Raw genomic sequence first — 18,865 nt, forward strand, 5'->3', positions numbered from 1 at the left:
TACATATAGACTACCTTCCTCTGCAACAGATGTTCACTATTCCTGTCATGAAAAAAATCTCAATGCAATCCCTGAAGATATAGCTGCACACTCATGCTCTTGCTGTCTACTTCAGTTCTCAACTATAATTTGAAAAATGAGGATTTTCACTTTTACCTTATAAAAAAGATTTTCTATATCCTGAATGTTTCATTTTCTTACCTGATTTCTCTGATAACAAAAGTTGCAAGCCCAGAGTTTTGCTCGATAATCCACTTGGCTATAAAAATACAATAAGAAAAGTTTATATAGCATGAACAATTCATTTTCCTCCACTGAGGAATTTGCAACAAAATGCAAATTTTTTTTTTCAAAAACAGATTGACTTTGAAAAAGCTTCCTCCTAACATACTTTCTCCTAAATAGCCATATTACAAATTCAAAACAAGTGTAGTCTTACACAGATATATCAGGCAAATTACTGTCTTTAGAGAGGAAGAATGGTCTTCAAGGAAAAGAAGCAAATAAGAAATGTAAGAATACAGACTCAGCACCTTTATTAGAGATTTTCTGCATGGTTTTACGCAAATCATTTTAACTCTCCCTACCTTTGTGTTTTTCTCCTTTCTCAGCCTGTCTATTAGCTGTCAGTCTGGGACTATCCTGAGTATACCTTATGCCCTAAAAAAACAGGTTCCAACTTAGCAGCTCTTTCTCTAGTGAAAGTAACATTTTTTTCAGTTGATGTGCCTACTTCCTTTTATCTACATTTTTATTAGTATTCAGATAGTTAAAATAAAAAATGCAACTTGTATCTTCATGCCATACAGATGTCTTACAAAGTCGTACTCACATCTTAAGGGAAAGTAAACTTTACATGTTTTCAATGTACACTTCTTGCTATCACATCTTCTCCTGCCTACAAGGGCAAAAGTCTTTTTAAAACATCATTAAATCTTTGGATAAGTCCCAGCATGCTGTAAACACAACACAGCTCTATTGAGATTAAATGATCTATACCAATTTCAGGGGCTGCAGGTTATCTAGCCCGATTCGCTGTGCCACACAGGCTTCAAAAGGTCCCCCCAAACTGAGTCTCTAATCACACCTTGTAAAAAAAAAAAAAAAAAAAATCCAGTCATGACTTGCACACATGATACAGGAAAAGTGTACACAGTTCACTGTAATGTCAGGGATCTGACTGACCCTTTACAGCTCTGTCTTTCCATTATTTTTCTTCCAGTCCTCAATAAAAGATAATGCTTCCAAAAAAGTTAGCTTCCACTAAGTCTGACTTACAGTATAATCAGCCACTGTGTCTATTTAATACTGAAACACAATTTTACATCTGCTTTGAAATTGTCTTTTCTCCCAAGCAGGGACAAGTCATTCAAAAAATTGAGTTCATTCTACAGGATCCTTTACACCATGTCTAATCTCTCACTATCACTCAGTACCTTTCTCACGCCTATCAAACTCCACCTTAGATTTTGTTCCGTTTCCTTTCCATACTTCTGTGATTGGAATGACATATGAAACACTTCCTCTGCTTCCAACCTAAACTTATCCATGACTAGTCCACAATTTGTGCTTGTGCCAATATCACCCTTGAGCTTAAATAGCTTTTCACCCCCTCTCATACCTCCTTCTGATGTATCTATCTATCACATCTTTCAGCTTCTGTTTCGGTAAGCTAACCTGCTTTGGTCTACAAATTAACTAAGGTCAGTAATAAACATAGTTTATTTCATTTGGAAATTAACCTATATCAGGGGCCAATAGTTAAAAAGATACAGCAAAGTAACTTTTTACCCAAATAATCTTCTAGAGACAAAATGCAGGAGTATACTAACTCACAAGATAACGTAGTTCCAGAAAAATAACATACCTAATCATTACTTAAGTACGTTGAAAAGACTGGTTAAATGAAAGCTATGCTTTAAGTATATATGTTACATATGCAAATCTATGTGCAGAAACTTTTAAGATCTGGAAGTTTGAGCTGTATACTCATATGAGGAGTACTTGAACTTCCACACGCCAGATCTTTTGCATAGTTTAAGTGGCACTATTCTAAATATTGTTTGTAAGGTAAAATATTGGCATAACATATGTATTGGGTTTACCATAAGGGATTCAGAACAGCTCGACACGTGGTCCTACTGCACAAAACTGGCTCATACTGAATAGGAGGCAAGTCTGGCCGTTCCTTCAGTGGTGTGAAGAGGGCAGCCACTGGGACTACCATTCTTGTGGCTTCAAGACGACTTGAAGGCCAAACATTCCAGCTGAATCTAACTCCATCTCTGTCCTCATTCTGCTGGATAAATTCCAGGAAGGTTGTCATGGTCAACTTCTCTGTTTATCACTAAAATAAAAAGATAACCATTAGCAGAGTGTTGGAATGCAAACATTTTTAACCACTAAATACAGAATGCACTTAACGACAGTCACACATTCAAATACTGTAACTGAGTTACAATCAATCAACACTGAGTAGTGCTTCTTAAATCCTAAAGGCAATGCACAGAATACCAAGGTGAAACAAAAGAAATTAAGACTCCTAGCATGCAGCAACCTCTTCAAAATAACAAATATTTGATATGTTGCAAGTTAAATACCTAACGTTAAAATAGTCCATTTCTGATCATTTCCTGACTTAAAGCAACAAACTGAGGCAAGGAATGTTACAAATAAAGCAATAATACTAGGGTAGGTCAGAGTAGAGAATACACAGCACACTAACACTATAAAAAGACTTGCTTACAAAAAAATATACACGCTGCTTTAAGGACTTTCACTAATGTACTTAGTTATTCATTCTGTTCATTATGCAAGAATCATTCATTCTTGCAAACTCTTTAATCCTCTAACTTATTTAAGAATCAAATAGCAAAAAGTATTTCTCCTAAGTGTACTTGTTTAATGTCTTCCGCTGTATCAAATTTTGTAAGAGTTTCCTAACCCTATTTTCAGTAACTCATGATGCAGCCTCCATGCAAATATAAAGGAATAACAACATAACATTCCGCAACAGTACATCTCTACAGCAATGCTAGGAAAGAACTTTGTAAGAAATACGAGTGCCATATTCCACTACATTATCTATGAAGATGCACCTTTCAACAATTGTTTCAACGCAAATTTACCATTTGGGGCACCAACCTAAGGCTTTCAAAATTTTCAGCTACAGTTACTCAGAAGCTGGAGCACTGGGGAACACAGACACATCTGAAAAGCTCAACAGGTACCTGTGAACATCTGGGAAAGCCAGCAAGAAGCACGCTCCCTCCCCCCAACCCAAAAACCCTCAGCTATATACACACTGTTCCTGAATACCTGCTGCGTGCTTCCCAGTACATTTTATAATACATAGAGTACGATTTTCCAGCAACTAGGATACCTAAACTCCCACTGCCTAGCCTAATAATTAAGAATTTACTGTAAAAGTCTAAGTGAACCACCGAAGAGGTAGTCTGGGAAAATACTCCTAGGTCTCAATTTAAGCTGTACTAAGTTAATGAACAGCTTTTAGAAACACTGGAATCCTCCTGGATTGGGATTTAAATCAGGAATTCTCACAAGCACACTGACTTTCTTAGTCCTGCAATTACATATGCTAAAGGAGACTCCTGTGAAACTCTCCATTTATAAAGACCTAGCTCTCTTTACTAAAATTATAATGGCATTGCAGCTTTAGTTTCTATGACAGTTAAAAACTTCTCAAGTTCTTTTAAATTATAGTTTAACTTAATGGGTTTATTCTAATGCTGACTTTTAAGAAAACATATTAACAACATCCATAAAACAGAGAAGCCCCACATTTCACAGTTAATATCATTAGGAGATAACCAACTGTCAGCATGTGATGATAGCTACAAAAAGCAGTCTCAAAATTGTTCCTATAAAACACAGACTGACAGGCAAGCTTAACTCTATAGAGTACACTTCTCTTAAAGTTTTCCACAGGTGCTATCACTATCCCTTATCTCCACATTGTAACAGAAATACTATGATAATTATTCTGCCAACATTTTAATGGACATGTCATCTTACCCATATTAGGAGCAAATCTACATGTCATGGCAATTGCAACACAAGGAGCCATACGGGACTTTGTGCAGAAAAGCATTTCCACAATCACTTTTACTCAAATTGCTGCAAGGCCATTGGGCTGAACAAGGCCATCGGGCAGGGAACAAAACTGAGTGAAAGCAAAGGGAGAGGATATCTGGAAGTCATAATTAGTACAGAGGAATCATAGACATAAGGTAATTCAGCTATGAGAGGAAAGAACAGTCTGGTATTGGAAAAGGATCTAGAATTTAAGACATTTCTTTCCTAATACATCAAAATCCATCAGTGTTTTGTAAAAAAGGTGAAGGAACATTATCCCTGAAAAATGAGGTATTGATACAACAGTCTGCATGAGGCAACTATCTCAACTATAGCCACAAACTGAATAATCTCTCCTTTTAAAATTACCTCCTGAGAAGACAGAGAAAATTGCAACTTAAAGGCCATTTCAGCCATTCCATAGGCATCTGCTACAAAGTCCACCAACTCCATCTCCATACACTGCAACGTGAACTCTCACCTTCTGTACTGGACTTTAAAATCTTTCCTCCACATTTTACTCTAGCTATGTTTGAAATGGTTTTATGTGGACATTATTTTTACCATTCAGTTACTGCTCCTCAGAGGGCAATGTACGAACACCAGCGTGCAGTGACTAATAAAGTACACATATATACATAAAAGATCTGTTGCATTTATTGAGTTAAATACTGTCACCTTCTAGTAAAGTATGTATTTCCTATTCAGAAGGCAGAACCTGCTAAGAGATTTTCCTCCATCTTTTCTTCCATCCTTTTCTTCCCTTCCAAGAGCCAATAATGCTTACATATTTCATCATTCATCAAATGTGAAACTCACGGTCTGATAGGTTACATTCAGTTTCAGTACCATTGTTATAGCTATGCAGACACATTTTCTGGGATAGGTGTGCAGATGTATTACATTGGAATAGCAAACCCTCCTGACCTACAGGCTACATACCAAACTTCACACACCTGAATGCCACAAAATACATACTGCCCACCTCAGAAGACCACAGAAAAGTGATTTTCAGAACAGCTGAACAGCAACAGCTCCCATGTTGGGGTGTCACTACTTTAGCTTTGCTGCAGAACGGGACATCCAGACAAGACCAGCAGTCCTTCCTGGCTTGCTTTCTTCCTCCCTCCCACTCCTGAGGCTGAATTTACCTTGCATCCCCACACCATGGCAATCTCGCTCTGTGTCACACAAAGAAGCCCCATCTGAAATGCACATAGAGTCAACTGCACAGATTATACCTGACTATGAAGGCTTGATTCTCAGGTCAGTAACAGTATTCATGAAATTTGACTAGATGCAAAAGTACAGTTAAGACTTTCTAACCATCGCACACATCAAACATGTTTGATATACCATTCAGAAAGCTATCCTATAGCTGAATAAATGGTTTTGAAATACCTTACTTTGAAAAGACGTTATTTTGAAACGCTCCTAGAAACAACTGCAAACCGTAACGATAGTTTCTTCAAAATAGATTATTCTAAAAGCTCCTCCTTCATCTCGGCACCTTTAAACATTTACACACCACACGTAAATGTGTCCCAACAGAGAAGATCACCAAAATAATATCCACTAATCCTTGGACGCACATACAGACGAAATCAAAACATCTCTCTCTACAGCACTTTAAGAGCTCCAGCACAGATGGATCAGAGTCCCTCATATGACCACATATTTACATACCACTAAAGCAGTACAGTTCACTGTGCGCTTTTCTTACAACAAACCTATTCTTTCAGTTTACTATGCACTAACAATCTGGTAAAATAAGAGATTAAGAATAAACCTTTAATTCATTTTGTATGCCAAAATCAGCATTTCAGATACAAATCTATTTCAATTTCCAAGGAGGAGACAAATATACGGGGAGAATGACTTAGTACTTATCTAAAGCAACTTCAAGTTGTCAAACGGACAACATAAGGATTTCATTTTCACTACTCAAACACAGCCATCCTCCAAACCTGCTCTCCCAGTTTTGCTCACTGAGGACTTTTTTTTTTTTTTTAAAAACACCCAGTGTATGTAATAACCCACCTAAATTAAAACCACATAATCAAATGCAGCAGGGCCTGCCTAAACACCATTTTTGTGTAGCTTTACCTATATCGCAAGGCGCCCCTGTCCGAGCCCCCGGCAGCGGCACGACGCGGGTAGAGCAGAGCTCCAGGACAGCACCGCTGCAGCCGCTGCCGGAGCGAGCCGCCCTGCACACCCGGCGCAGGGCCGGCCGTCCAAAGGCCGTGCCCCGCCGGCCCTACCCGAGTGCCGGCAGCCCCCGCCGAGGACAGGGCCCTCGGCGGCCGCTCACACCGCCCCGAGCCGGCCTCCGCCGCGGCGGCCAGGGTGGGCGCTCCCCGCCCCATCGGAAGGGGCGCACGCACCCCTGGCCCGGGGCCCGGGAGGCCGCGGGCGGCGCTGACCAGCCGCCGGCGGTACCCCCGGCCCCTCAGGGCCGCCCGGGGATCCGCCCCCCCACCGCCACGGAGGGCGGCGTGAGCGCCCCAAGCCTCGTGAGGGGAGGCGGGGAGCGCCCCACCACGCTCCCTCCTGCCGCAGCAGCCGGGCGGGAGCCCCACGGCCCGAGGGCTGGGGTGCCCCCCGTACCCGCGCAGCGCGGGGAGAGGGGCTGCCGCCACGGCGCCGGCGAAGGATTCTCCTCACCGCGGCACCCCCCAGCTCGCGCCACCGGCCCGCTCCGGCTCCCCGCGCCCTCCGCCGCGCCCCCCAGCCCCTGCCCTGCCCGCTCACCCCGCGTCCCGGCCGCCACCGCCGCCTCCCTCGCTCTCCGCCGCCCGCACGCAGCCGCCCCGGCGCTGCCGACGCAGTCAACATGGCTGATGGGAGAGTTCGCGCCACGTCAAGGGGCAGAGAGCGGCGGGCCGGGGCGGGGGGCGGGCTGCCCCGCCGCTCCCCGCCTCCCACACAGGGGGGAGTCCTCGCCGCGCCCCGATGCGACCCAGCTCCCGCCGGGCCAGCCCGCCCGTGCCCCGCTGCCCTCGGCGGCGAGCGGAGCGGAGGGGCCCGGCGTCAGTCATCCCTCACCGCTGACCTTCGCGTCACCGTCCTGACGGCTCCTGCTCGCGTGTGCTTTCTGCCCCGTTCGGCTTTCAGATTTCTTCTAAAGGTCGTTTGTCTCGATCTCGCTCCTAAAACCGTTCGGGAAAGGAGGCATCGCGGCCACCGGGGGGAGTTTTGCCTTCCCTACCCTTCGGCTGCGCTCGGCTCGCCCGGGGCTGCGCCTCTGCCCGCAGTTACCGGAGCCGTCCTTGTCCTCGTCCTCGTCCTCGCCCCCGCCGGTGGATGTACTGCTCCGCTGCTGCTGCTGCTTCGTTCTCCGCTTGCGGGGGGCTGTTTCAGGGAAATCCTCGGGACCAAGCCAGCCGGGCTGCTGGGAGTCCTGGAATTCAACCCTGCTTGTTGCCCGTCTTCCACCACGTGCATTTATGGCAACTTTTTAATCTGGAAGATTGTTTACGTGTTTCTTCAGACTGCCTGGGAAAAAATATATTGAAATTATATTCCTGGTGGTTTTTAGCCTGAGACAATACTTTATCTCATATTTATAAATATTGAGAAATATAACACGTTTATTTACTATCCACACAATAACTTTCATGTAGCCATTAACTGTACAGTTTTGTTCAGGTTTTTTGTGAGTGTGGTTATCTTTTTTCCCCCAAACCCAAGTTATAGTGATGCTTATGTTTCAGGGCACTTCAGAATCGTTTTAAGCAAGCCTGCCACAAAAGGCTAGAACAGTAACTTCTCTCCTGAGATATCTCAGTGCAACCCATATGGACATGGGGGAGGACTGAAAAACTTTCTGCTGACTACCACATCCTCCATCACCACAGCTCTGAAAACATGCTATGACCACCAAACAAATATAAGTGACTAAAACATCCTTATCCTCTTTTCTTATATGTCAAATGTAATTATGATAGAATTTCTATGCCATTACTATTTCCAGTATTGTTTGCCAGTCGTCTTCACCCTAAAAACATGAGCAGGTAACAACAGCAGAACTTAAAGGGAGGGATTTTAAATTTCCATGTCCACAAATCTCACTGCCGGTTGTGGGAGCATTAAGCAGTAGCTTGCCAAGGACATGTAACCTCCTCAGTCTGTAAAAAAAAAAAAAACAAACAAAAAAACCCCACACAACAGGGCGATTCAAACAGATGCACAGAAAGCAATTCAGCAATAATTTCAAAAGTACTCAAATACTCTGTGAAACATTTTCAGAAAGTTACACTGAAAAGAGGCAAGTCCCAAAGTCAGAACTGCAGGATGAACTCTATAGACAAGAGAAAAAGAGGCAACTGACATTTAAAAGGGAAGAAGGAAGAACAGGAAAGTCTACTATTCTGAAAGTTCACTACAAATAAAAGGTATACAGTATTTTTAATCAGTCATTAGCACAATTAAATTTCATTGCATAATGACAATGACTCAATCCAATGCTCTAAACTTCAAGAAATGTCACAGCTGTTACAATGGTGCAAACCACAGAGAAAAGCAAGGAGAAGCAAAAAAATAGAACAGCAAATAGGATCCTAACATGGTGAATACTCATTATAAAAAAATACTTTATTGTATTAGAACGTACAGTGAAAGCATTTCATTCTTCTTAATGCACAATTTTTATGTGTTAGATTTTTTTTTTTTTTAAGTCAGCAGTGGGTATCCACTGATGGCAACTCACCCTGTCTTTGGAAAAGTACTTTTCCATAATGCCTAGGCAGTTGAGGAGAAAGAATATTCATTTCCAGTTTCTTCTTCCTCTTCCTCCAGTGAGTCGTGTTTACTAGCCACTGCATCAACATTGTTGGTAAAACTTGTTAGGAACAATTTTATTATCTGTGGAAGACTACCTGTAATAATTAAAAATACATTACTTCATTTAAAAAATATCAATGGAAAGTTCCAGAAAAAGTAAAGATAGAAAGTATATTTAAAGTATACTTCTATCTGTGGTTTCTCTCTCTGTTCATAGTTCTTGACTTTGCGACAAATAGAAAAAATAAGTTCTGAATATTACCAAAGTATTAGAACTTTTTACAGCTGGACTCACTGAAGTTTTTGTCTTGACCATTGGTCAGCCTTTCCAGAAATCTCACTGTAGTTTTAGCTAAGCAGGTTTTATTTCTAGTGGTGACTGCAATTGTTGAATACTCGACTAGGATGTTAGATCTGGGTTTCAGAATTAAAGCTCCCTGTTAACACGTAGGTGGTTTTGGAAACACCTTAAAACAAACAAAAGCCAGTGGAGAGGAGGAGTTAGGGTAGGTGTTTGTTCAGAACTGCTAAAATACAGCCTTGCAGAAAAAAAAGCATTGCTTGTTTTGAACTTATGTCAGAAGTATTTAGTGCTACTCCCATCTACTAGATGGACTGTGGGTAGCACCAAACTGACTTTGCATGCAGAACTAATAGGAAAAAATAATATACAGATTGACATTTTACATAACAGGAATTTCATAATACACAATGATTACAGCGTTATCCTTCTGCTTTTTATCTTAACTGAGAAATGACCCCCCCTCTGTGCTAATGCTACCTTGCTTTTGATTTGGCACGTGGATACTCCCACATAATAGTATTTAGATAAACCCATACAGCAACAAAATAAAAACTCAGGCACTGACCCTTCCACAATGAGAACTCTGTTTAAATTTATAGCAATTAACTTTTATGTAACTGATTTCATCCACAGATCTCAAAGCATTTCAAGGAAGGGACAGGTATTATTACTACTGGATGTCCACAGGTAGAAAACACTAATGGATGAGTTTTAAAGAACCACTTGCAAAAACTACGGTATATTAGAATAACCGCACAGGGCCTAACAAAAACAGTTATTAAAGGCTTACACCGATTCACCACAGAAAGAGGCCTAGTTTGATGGGCAGCGAATTGGCACAGCCACCTTCTGCACTGCTCTTTGGCCAAATTTCCTTTTGTTTCCCTCCCTGGGTTTTCAGGGCAGCCACCACCTCCAGAGCAGGCCGCTGCTCAGCGCTTGGTGTTTCTTCCCCGGTGACGCAGCCCCAAGCACAGAGCGCGTTCACGGTATCACTTCTACGTCAGAACGCAGTACCAACGCACCCTTACCAAGGGCGCAAGGACCGAGAGGAGACGGGAGGCCCCGGGGTGTTTATAAAGGCAGCGCTCCCCAGAGGCGCTCCCTGCGGCGTTAACCCCGAGGAGGGAGCGGGCACCGCGGGCAGGCCGCCGCCCCGCCGTCAGGGCCCCGCCGCTCTCGCGAGAACAGCCCGCCCCTCACGCCGCTTCCCAGCGCGCCTGCGTCGCGGCCGGCCGGCCCCAGCGCTGCCCGGTGAGGCGGCCTCAGCCGCCGGGGGGGGGGGTGGGTCGAAGCGCGGGCGCCCGTAGCGGCGTGGCCATGGAGCCAGGCGTGGAGGAGCTGATGCCGCGGCTGCTGCCTGTGGATGACTGTGACTTGGCCGAGGACTTCGACCCCACGGTGCCTCCCAGGACGCCCCAGGAGTACCTGAAGCGCGTCCAGTGAGTGGCGGGGCGGAAGGGCTGCGCTGCCGCGGGCCGGGCCCGCCGCCGTCACCTCCGCGCCGGAGCTGCCCGGGCCGAGCTTCGCCTTGGGGTGCGCGGGGGCTGCTGCGTCGTGCTACCGTTAACCTGCCAGCCGCAGCCAGAAGAGCCGTTTCCCCAGTGCTCCCGGCGCGGCGGGATCCCGTCCGGCATCGCCTCTAAACCCGTCCGCTTTCTGCGAGGCTGCTGCTTCTGTGGGGCCGCGGAACGCCCACTGCACGCCGCGCTTGTCGGCGGCGACCCTCAGCAGGCTCGCAGCTCCACAGCGATCCGCAGCTCTGGGGGCCGGTGCCGCCCTGCTTCCCGCGGAAAGGTGGAGGTCCCGTTCTTGGCTCTCCGTACCGGCAGCGGCGGCCTCCCGGAGCCGCGCTTCGGGCAAGTTAGGATGTAAGCAAGCTCCGAGGAGGCCCTAGCAGTCGTGTAGCAACTGAGAATACTCGATCTGTAACTCTCAAGTCAAACCCTCTGTAAGAATTGCCGGTATAGTCAGTGTTTTACTCACCTGAAGGTTTCTGCAGGTGCTGTATTTCAGAGACACCCGGCATATAACCACCTGTTACAGAAAGAAAAAAATGTAGCCACTTGATTTTATTTTGTAGGATTGAAGCAGCTCGATGCCCAGATGTGGTGGTGGCACAAATAGACCCCAAAAAATTGAGAAAGAAGCAGACAGTAAACATTTCGGTAAGTTTGAAAGATTTTACATGTTTTGAGAGCAAAAAAAATTAAGGGGAAAGGCGTTAATATCATAATGTTTGTATTAATTTGGGGGAGCGGTTGGCGTAACTACATAGCACTGCTGGATTTTAAAAGCATCTACAGAATTAAATGTCTGGGTTTGAAGAAACACCTGTTCAACTGCTGGCTAACAGCAGTCTTTAACTGATCTAAATTGGTAATATCTATACTATTTGATACACAGCAGACTATTTTACTGTCTGAGGAAACCAAATGTTGCATTAAATTTTACATATTTAATCAAAAAACCTGCATAAACTTTAGACAAAAGATACCTCCATACCTATATTTAGGTTTAAATAAACATCTAGGGTAAGAGTAGTAAAAGCAGCTAAGTGAAATTCTAGCACCACTTCTTTCCTTTTTGTGGAATATTTTATCGGAATTTTTCCTTACTGCCCAAGCAGATTTTTCTGTTGTCACACTGCCCTGCCAGCATGGTCTTTAGTCTGCTTTCAAATAGTTCAAGAGACTAAGTTTGCCTTTCTCTAGTGAAAACTATAATCTGAAATTTAACTACTAGATTGCTCAAGAAGAGTTTCTAGTACTGACATATGACCATGTAACTTCTGTGACCATTCAGTTCATTTGTCTCATCTCTTTGTAGTGGCATTCTTAAACATTTGTAGAAAGGTGTTTGTTTTTTTTAAATAAATCTTTCATGCTAATCTTTAAAGAGGTTCTGTCTACTTAACTGTCAGAGTTAATTTCCTAAAGGATACTTTGGTGGTCTTCTGTCTTCCTCAATTTATTATCTTGGCAAGTAGAACTCCTGAGATTCATAGCAGCTGTCCAAGATAAGGAAACAGCACCCTGCTTTTTATAAACAGGGAAATTAAGGCAGAACAATTGCTAAAAAGACGACCTTAAATAATTCTTTGACCATGTATTTTCAATACTTAGTCTTCCTTCTTATTTGCATATGAGAAGAGTCAGAAGAAATTTTGTCTAAACCATCTGTTAAGTCAGTCTTGGATTGGTCATGAAATTACCTTTCTTAAGCAAAGATTTAAAGGATATTGTTTACCCGACAGTAAATATTTACTGATTCTCTTGCTCTTAAGGGTTCTTCTTATAAAGCTTTCTTTACATTATAATTATTGCCAGTGTTTTCTTAGATTTCTGGATGTCAGCCTGCTCCTGAAGGATACTCTCCAACGCTCAAGTGGCAGCAGCAGCAAGTGGCCAATTTCTCAGCTGTTCGTCAGGTACAAAATGGTGTGTGTGAGGGGACTTGCACTGTCTAGATAGAACACATCTGTGCTTTAAGGGGGACAACCTTATATCTATTATAGAAATGTTATGACTTTATGGTAGGACAAATGTTTTAAGTTCTTGAAAAAGAATGGAGTATATACTGTGTGGCTTTTAAACCTCTGATAAACCTCTTGAGAGAGTCATGTTTAAAAAAAAATTATCCTTCAACTTCAGCAAAAATAGCTGTCGGTATTTAGATTAAATGATATAGAGTAGCTGAGGGAGGAAAAAAATCCCTGTGATGTTATGCAGTTATATTCAAACCTAGTGCTAGCAGGAATATTCTGCAGAACTCAACATTAACTGAAAAACAAGTAGATTCTAACCCACCAGGAAATCCATGTATGTAGAACACACTGTCCATTTAGGATACTGTTGACAGTGGTGGCACCCATTATGAGGGGAAATACTGATTTGGTAAAATGTATTTGTAAGGTTGTAGTGTTAGCACAGACTTAAATCTTGCCTACTGCATTTCCACCCTGCTCTTAAATAACAGAACAAAAATGGAGAATCAAGCAGTCTCTCTCTCTATCCACAGTTCAAACAAGATGAAATGCAAAACATAATAAAGAGATAAGTAGAGATCATTTATGACTCCAGTACTGCAGAAGGCATGTTTACAATGCATTGATACTGCATTGTAGGAATACCTCAAGTAACTGAAGTATAACCAGCTGCCCTGAAGCTGCTGTAGCATTCAACTTTGCATAAGCTCATTTACCCTGTTTTTTCAGGGAGGTAAATCAGTGATCTATACTACTGCATCTACATTGTAAACATTGACTGAGCTACCCCTATTTCTACAAGTTATCACACTGTATATTGTATATTAGGCATAATCTAAGGTTTTAGTAGAACTAAGGAAACTGAATTCTAAAGGCATATTCACTACACCGGTATTTCTTTTATACACAAATCAATTGTCCTCTCATCTGTGCCAGAATTAACGCTGTGAAGTATGAGAATATCCTAAAAAATATTTAAGAGAATAAAGAGCATCAGAAGTCACTTGTTTAAACACTATGCATCAGCTACTGTTAGTTACAGTGTTGCTAGTGGTCGTTTTTACTGCTACAATAACAATTGGATTGGGGGAAAAATTTCTTGTTACAAAAAGTTTACACCTCTGTCCAGGGAACTGTCAAGCAGGCCAATTTGTCTTATATGGCATCCCTGTCAGGTAGAAGAAATATGCTAGGAAAGCACACTTGCCGCCTTTCTAACAGTTCTGTAGACATCTGATACAGATGCAGACCACTGTTGGAAACAGGATATTGGCTTTATGTGTGCTTTTGGACTAAATCAGTTTTTTTTTTTAAGCTTGTTACACCAAGAAAAGTCTAGAAGACTATTAAAGCTTACTACCTCAACTTAACTTTATGTAGTAGATTTTAAATTCCTTCAGCTTTTAACATTACTTCCAAAAATCCAGCATGAGCAACTTAGTTACACTTCTACTAAGAGGCATGGGAAATACTTAGCCAGTTATGCCTCTATTGATTTATAGAACATCATACAATGCACTCTTTATACATTTTAAGAATAATGAAGAGCAATTATGGCTCAGATAAAATAACTGCAAAGTTAAACTATGATTTGGCTTTGTTTTAATTACTCAGAGCCTGAACAAGCACAGAAATCACTGGCGGTCACAACATTTGGACAGCAATGTTACTATGGTGAGTAGAATTCATAACAGTGCTGTGGTTTTTTTCCAGTCGTTAAATGTGTGGTTAATCTTGCTTTACAGTTTAATGTAACAACTTGTAAATATTATCATGTCTTTTCTTCAGTGTCTTCAAGATGGCAATATTTCACAGTTTAACTTATTTTTATTTACTTCAGCCAAAATCAGAGGATGAGGAAGGCTGGAAGAAGTTCTGCCTGGGTGAAAAAGTATACTCAGAAATAGATGCACTATCTGATAATGAAAATCTAGGAATTGATTACATAAAGGTGAGTACAGGACTTCTATCTAATTTTCAGCTGCTATTTTCAAGAGTAACTGCCAGAAACAATCCTACAGTTTATTACCACTTTGTGCTAAATAGGAAGTAGGCTCTCCGATGAGCCCAGAAAGTCCAATTTTTCTTCCCTTTCAAGTGGAAACTGAGTGAAGCAGAGGAAAAGTCTATCCCTTCAGTCAAAAAGTTAGAGTTCCTTCATCTGTTACCAGCTAAATCACACCACTTTGTTGCTCACTGAACTTAATGGAAAGCTTTCTGCATAGTCTGCTTTAATGTTTTGTCAAATGGTGGTATGTGGTTTCTGTCCTCATACATGCTATCCTACAAACATGCCCTTCACTGCATCATTTTGAAAAAACAAAACTTTAACAAATAGTAAAATCAAGGTTCTTTGATACCAAATTTGACTGGACCTTATCTTGAACTTGCTTGAAGATTTTTTTTTATATATATTTCAAAGCTCAGAACAGACTTTCAAATCACTACAAATGTCTGAGTATCACATCAAAATGTTAGTATGTTCTGAATTAGAACAAAAATGTTTATGATAATGTCTGCATTTTCGAACTTGATTTTTTTCAGGTGGGCTTTCCCCCTTTGCTAAGTATTGTAAGCAGAATGAATCAGGTAAGCCTACCTCTTAAAATCGCATAGTGACATTACATAAATCATTATTTCTCATATTCTATCTGTTGTAGAGGTCTTGCCTATTTTTCTGTGCTAGAGTAGGCAATTGTTTATTACAACAATTATTGTATATTTACACGGAAAACACATAATCTTGCCTTCAGCTACAAACAACTTTACTAGTAAATATTTATCATTACTAGTTTTAAGAGTATTTTGTCCTTGTAATTTCTCTATAGAACATTTAATCTTTGAATTTTTGTTGAATGCCCCATTAGGTGCTTGGCAGTGTTTTTAAGATTTCTCATTTAGTGTTTTTTAAGTGCGGTCCTTCAACTTGATAGTGAACTCTTGCGTACGTTGCAAGGCTAGAAGAATCATGCTTACCCTTCCTTCACTATGTTTCCCACTAGTCACCTTTATAAAGAAACAACCACTCAAGTGTGATGCCTCTTTCCTAATCTGTAACTTAACCGTAACTTTTTGTTAACAGAGGAAAATTACTTCCCAGCTGAACCTAGGACAATTTTATATAACATTTTTTCCAGGAACTGGTGCTTTAACACTTACTCTACCCTTATATGTAATTTCTACCTGGAATAAATACCGTATAGTATCACAGTGAGGTAGAAAGACATAATGTGTATATTTAAAAAAAATCACATTGCTTTTTATATAAAACAATTCTTGGGATAGAAGGACAGCAAAACAAAACATTGCAGATATTGTATTGTCTCTTTGTTCCTCTTTTGAAGGCAACAGTAACCAGTGTCTTAGAATACCTGATAGGCTGGTTTGGAGAGAAAAAATTTACTCCAGAACTGGTAATTTTTAATTCATTCTAACTACTTGCACATGAACGCGTTAAACAAGGGATAAATTGTTCATGATTTTATATAAAACTACTTTACTTTCTAAAGAGTTCTCTAGATGCATGTATCATATTCAATTACTTTCAAAACTTCCTTGATTAGATACTGAAATGAGTATTCACAGAACTTTTTGCAAGGCTAATTACAAAACATAACAGATACAGATCTATCAAGTACTGCCAAAACCCCCTCCCCTTTTTATCATTCCCCACACTAACTTAAACCACAAGGTTAGATGAGTGTTGGCACTGGGGAGAAAAGAGGGTCAGACTGCAGCAGCTTTGATTCTGACCAGCTTAAGTTGTCAGGGTTATGCACACTGTATTTACCGACATGGCTGTTTTAGTTTGGAGATGCATGACAGTGTGCTGGCAAAGACATGTTTAATCTTTCCACATACAGCACAGATGAGAAACCTTATCTGCATTAGTGTGGTGACAAATTAAACCTAGTATGAAATTCTGATTGGCAGGGTACATTAGCATGGAGTTTGGCCACAACTAAATTGACTACCTATGTAATGGCATCGTATCTACAAAAGACCTTGGTGGATGCATCTTATCTCATTCAGTACCAAAAAGCAAGAGAGAAATGAAAAATTACTTCCATAATACTAAACACAGTTTCACTATTTTTGAGTCACTTAAAGGCCTTTCATGTTCTGTCCTTCTCTGTAGGACTGTTTTCTTTTTAACCAATATGCTGCAGAGAATGTGCATGTTGACTTTTAGTTTATTCCCATAATGAAAGCCACTAGACACTGGAATTAAATTAAGAAGTTAGACTGGTAGCAGAAGTTACATTTGATAAGCATGCAGTAGAATTCAGTGAAGTAAAATGCTAAGGACATGTTTTCACAGTGGTGCAAATCTTAAAGCTGATCCAACAGCATTAATTCCACAAAGATCTGACTTGATACATTCACTGTTCAGGAATGTTTTTCCACCGTTTGTGAAGTTAAAAATTAATAGATAAGTAATAATCTTTAGATATTACTAAAATAATCCTTCCCTCAGGCTTTAATAGTGTAAGCTGTATTAATTTATATCTTGGCTAGTATTAAAAAAAAAAAAAAATCAGGAAAGCCAGGAGTACTGCTCACAAGAAGCTTATCTAGAGGCACAAAATTCTGTGTAGTGTCTAATTTGGCTTTAAAACTTTTTAATTCTGGCAGTAGCACTTAAATGCAATTTTGTTTTGAGACCTATGCTTCAGGCCTACTCTATATAACAAGAACTCCAAGAAACTTCAAGGAAATGCTCATAATTAAAACTTTCTTATTTGAATCCACACAGGGTAGATGGCTTTATGCACTGTTGGCATGCCTTGAAAAACCTTTGCTACCTGAAGCTCACTCCCTTATTCGACAGCTGGCAAGACGATGCTCTGAAGTCAGAGTACTAGAGGTAAGATCTAATATAACATTGCACAAAGGACTTGCTGAACTTAGCAAATTATTAGGAGGATGATTTTTCAATTCTTGAAGTCTTGGTAAGTAATTTTTCATGTCCTAAGTTTGCTCAAGAATGAAGGGAATATTACAAGCACGTAACATGGCAGGTAACAGCTTTTCTGTTTGACACAGGTAACAAAAGAACTGTTCTAATATTTATTTCTCTTTCAGGAGAACAAGAATGAAGAACAAATATCAGCTCTGAACTTGATAATCTGCTTAGTTAGCAGGTAATGCAACTTACATACCTAAAACAGCAAAATATGTCCAGAATAAATATGTGATTACTGTTGTCCTAACCTAGATTCTTTTAAAGTGGAAGTCAATTAAAATGCCCTGGGCCTATGTAGCAAATACCCTCAGCTAAAAGGACTTAAGATAAACCTAAAAGTAAATTAAGCTTACTGGTTTCCTTGGATGAGCCCCCTGAACTGCAAGCTCTAATTATGATAGAAACACTAAAAGAAGAGCTAGAAAGCAAGGGGTCTAACAACTCAGAGCAAAGGAGTATGTTGCATTACAGGTTTCTTACTGTGTTCCACTTCTCTCCACTAGGTACTTCGATCAACGTGACTTGGCTGATGAGCCTTCCTAGACTGTTTTGAGAATGTCAGGTATTTTGTGTTGCCATGGTACAAAAAGCATTATCAGAGTTAACAGCAAGACACTGCACTGTTCAGACCTGAAGCACTATACAACGCCTTCAGAACACCCTCACGATACTGCGTTTGGGACAGCTATGAATAACTTAAGCTGAACTTTAGCACAAGATTGTCACTGTCTCCAATGTCATCATCACCATCATCGTAAAATGGTCAATGAAGTGTCTGGCATCATCTCTCAAGCTATTATCTCTGTAAACTACATTCTTGGTTAGAAATTTCTACCATCTGAGTAATCCTGTGGACACTGCTATTAGGTGAAGTCTGAGGTTACATTACAAATGATTGTTCTTTATCTAACACAAACCGACTGAGGGCTTTTTTTAATAAAATGGAAGCATTTTAAAGAGTGTTCTTAAACATTATGGCTTTTCTCATTCTTCATACTATTTAACAGCAGCCTTACTATAGAAATCTAGACAACTAGGACTGTGTTTTTTCAAGCTTTGGTTCCCAACCTTAAGCACTGCTAAGCAGCTCAACTATAGCAACTAAGTTACTGAAACAGTTATTTTAGTATTACTACTCAGGAAGTAGTAATGTTTATGTTTTATTATTTTTTAGTAAACAGTTGCAGAAACCAGTGAAAATTACAGAGCTGTATTCAATGCTTTTAAT

At 40.9% G+C, this 18,865-nt stretch overlaps 2 protein-coding genes across 6 annotated transcripts in view; one reads left to right on the forward strand and one right to left on the reverse strand.

Moving 5' to 3' along the window:
- SEC23A (SEC23 homolog A, COPII coat complex component) overlaps nt 1–7,522 on the reverse strand; it is a 30,598-nt gene extending 23,076 nt beyond the window's left edge. Inside the window, exons 1-3 of one of the 4 annotated variants that reach the window (XM_052782665.1) lie at nt 7,307–7,522; nt 2,106–2,347; nt 202–259 (exon numbers count right to left, since the gene is read on the reverse strand). In XM_052782665.1, the coding sequence (XP_052638625.1) occupies nt 202–259; nt 2,106–2,326 (279 nt within the window). In that variant the 5' untranslated portion in view covers nt 2,327–2,347; nt 7,307–7,522. Of the gene's footprint in view, nt 1–201; nt 260–2,105; nt 2,348–5,080; nt 5,252–6,849; nt 6,968–7,150 lie in introns of those variants that run through there. The other 3 variants (XM_052782663.1, XM_052782664.1, XM_052782666.1) reach the window with 3 other exon arrangements.
- Nucleotides 7,523–10,436: 2,914 nt separating this feature from the next.
- On the forward strand, nt 10,437–18,607 carry GEMIN2 (gem nuclear organelle associated protein 2). Of its 2 annotated transcripts, none has more exons than XM_052782668.1 (10): nt 10,437–10,626; nt 11,268–11,352; nt 12,514–12,624; nt 14,286–14,345; nt 14,512–14,622; nt 15,216–15,260; nt 16,016–16,084; nt 17,428–17,538; nt 17,757–17,815; nt 18,141–18,607. In XM_052782668.1, exons 1-10 carry the CDS (start codon nt 10,505–10,507, stop codon nt 18,178–18,180), a joined length of 813 nt encoding a protein of 270 aa, XP_052638628.1. In that variant the 5' UTR covers nt 10,437–10,504; the 3' UTR covers nt 18,181–18,607. The 2 variants fall into 2 exon arrangements, with proteins under 2 accessions (XP_052638628.1, XP_052638629.1); XM_052782669.1 differs by having other exon boundaries at nt 10,441–10,626; nt 12,525–12,614.
- Nucleotides 18,608–18,865: the final 258 nt, after the last annotated feature.

Source organism: Harpia harpyja, chromosome 3 (genome assembly GCF_026419915.1).
Source record: "Harpia harpyja isolate bHarHar1 chromosome 3, bHarHar1 primary haplotype, whole genome shotgun sequence".
Classification (NCBI taxonomy): Eukaryota; Metazoa; Chordata; class Aves; order Accipitriformes; family Accipitridae; genus Harpia; species Harpia harpyja.

Coding starts and splice junctions, on each gene's coding strand:
- GEMIN2 (XM_052782668.1), top strand. CDS start 10,505: ATGGAGCCAGGCGTGGAGGAGCTGATGCCGCGGCTGCTGCCTGTGGAT. Junction 10,627..11,267: donor GAGTACCTGAAGCGCGTCCA/GTGAGTGGCGGG, acceptor TTTATTTTGTAG/GATTGAAGCAGCTCGATGCC. Junction 14,623..15,215: donor TAGGAATTGATTACATAAAG/GTGAGTACAGGA, acceptor GATTTTTTTCAG/GTGGGCTTTCCCCCTTTGCT.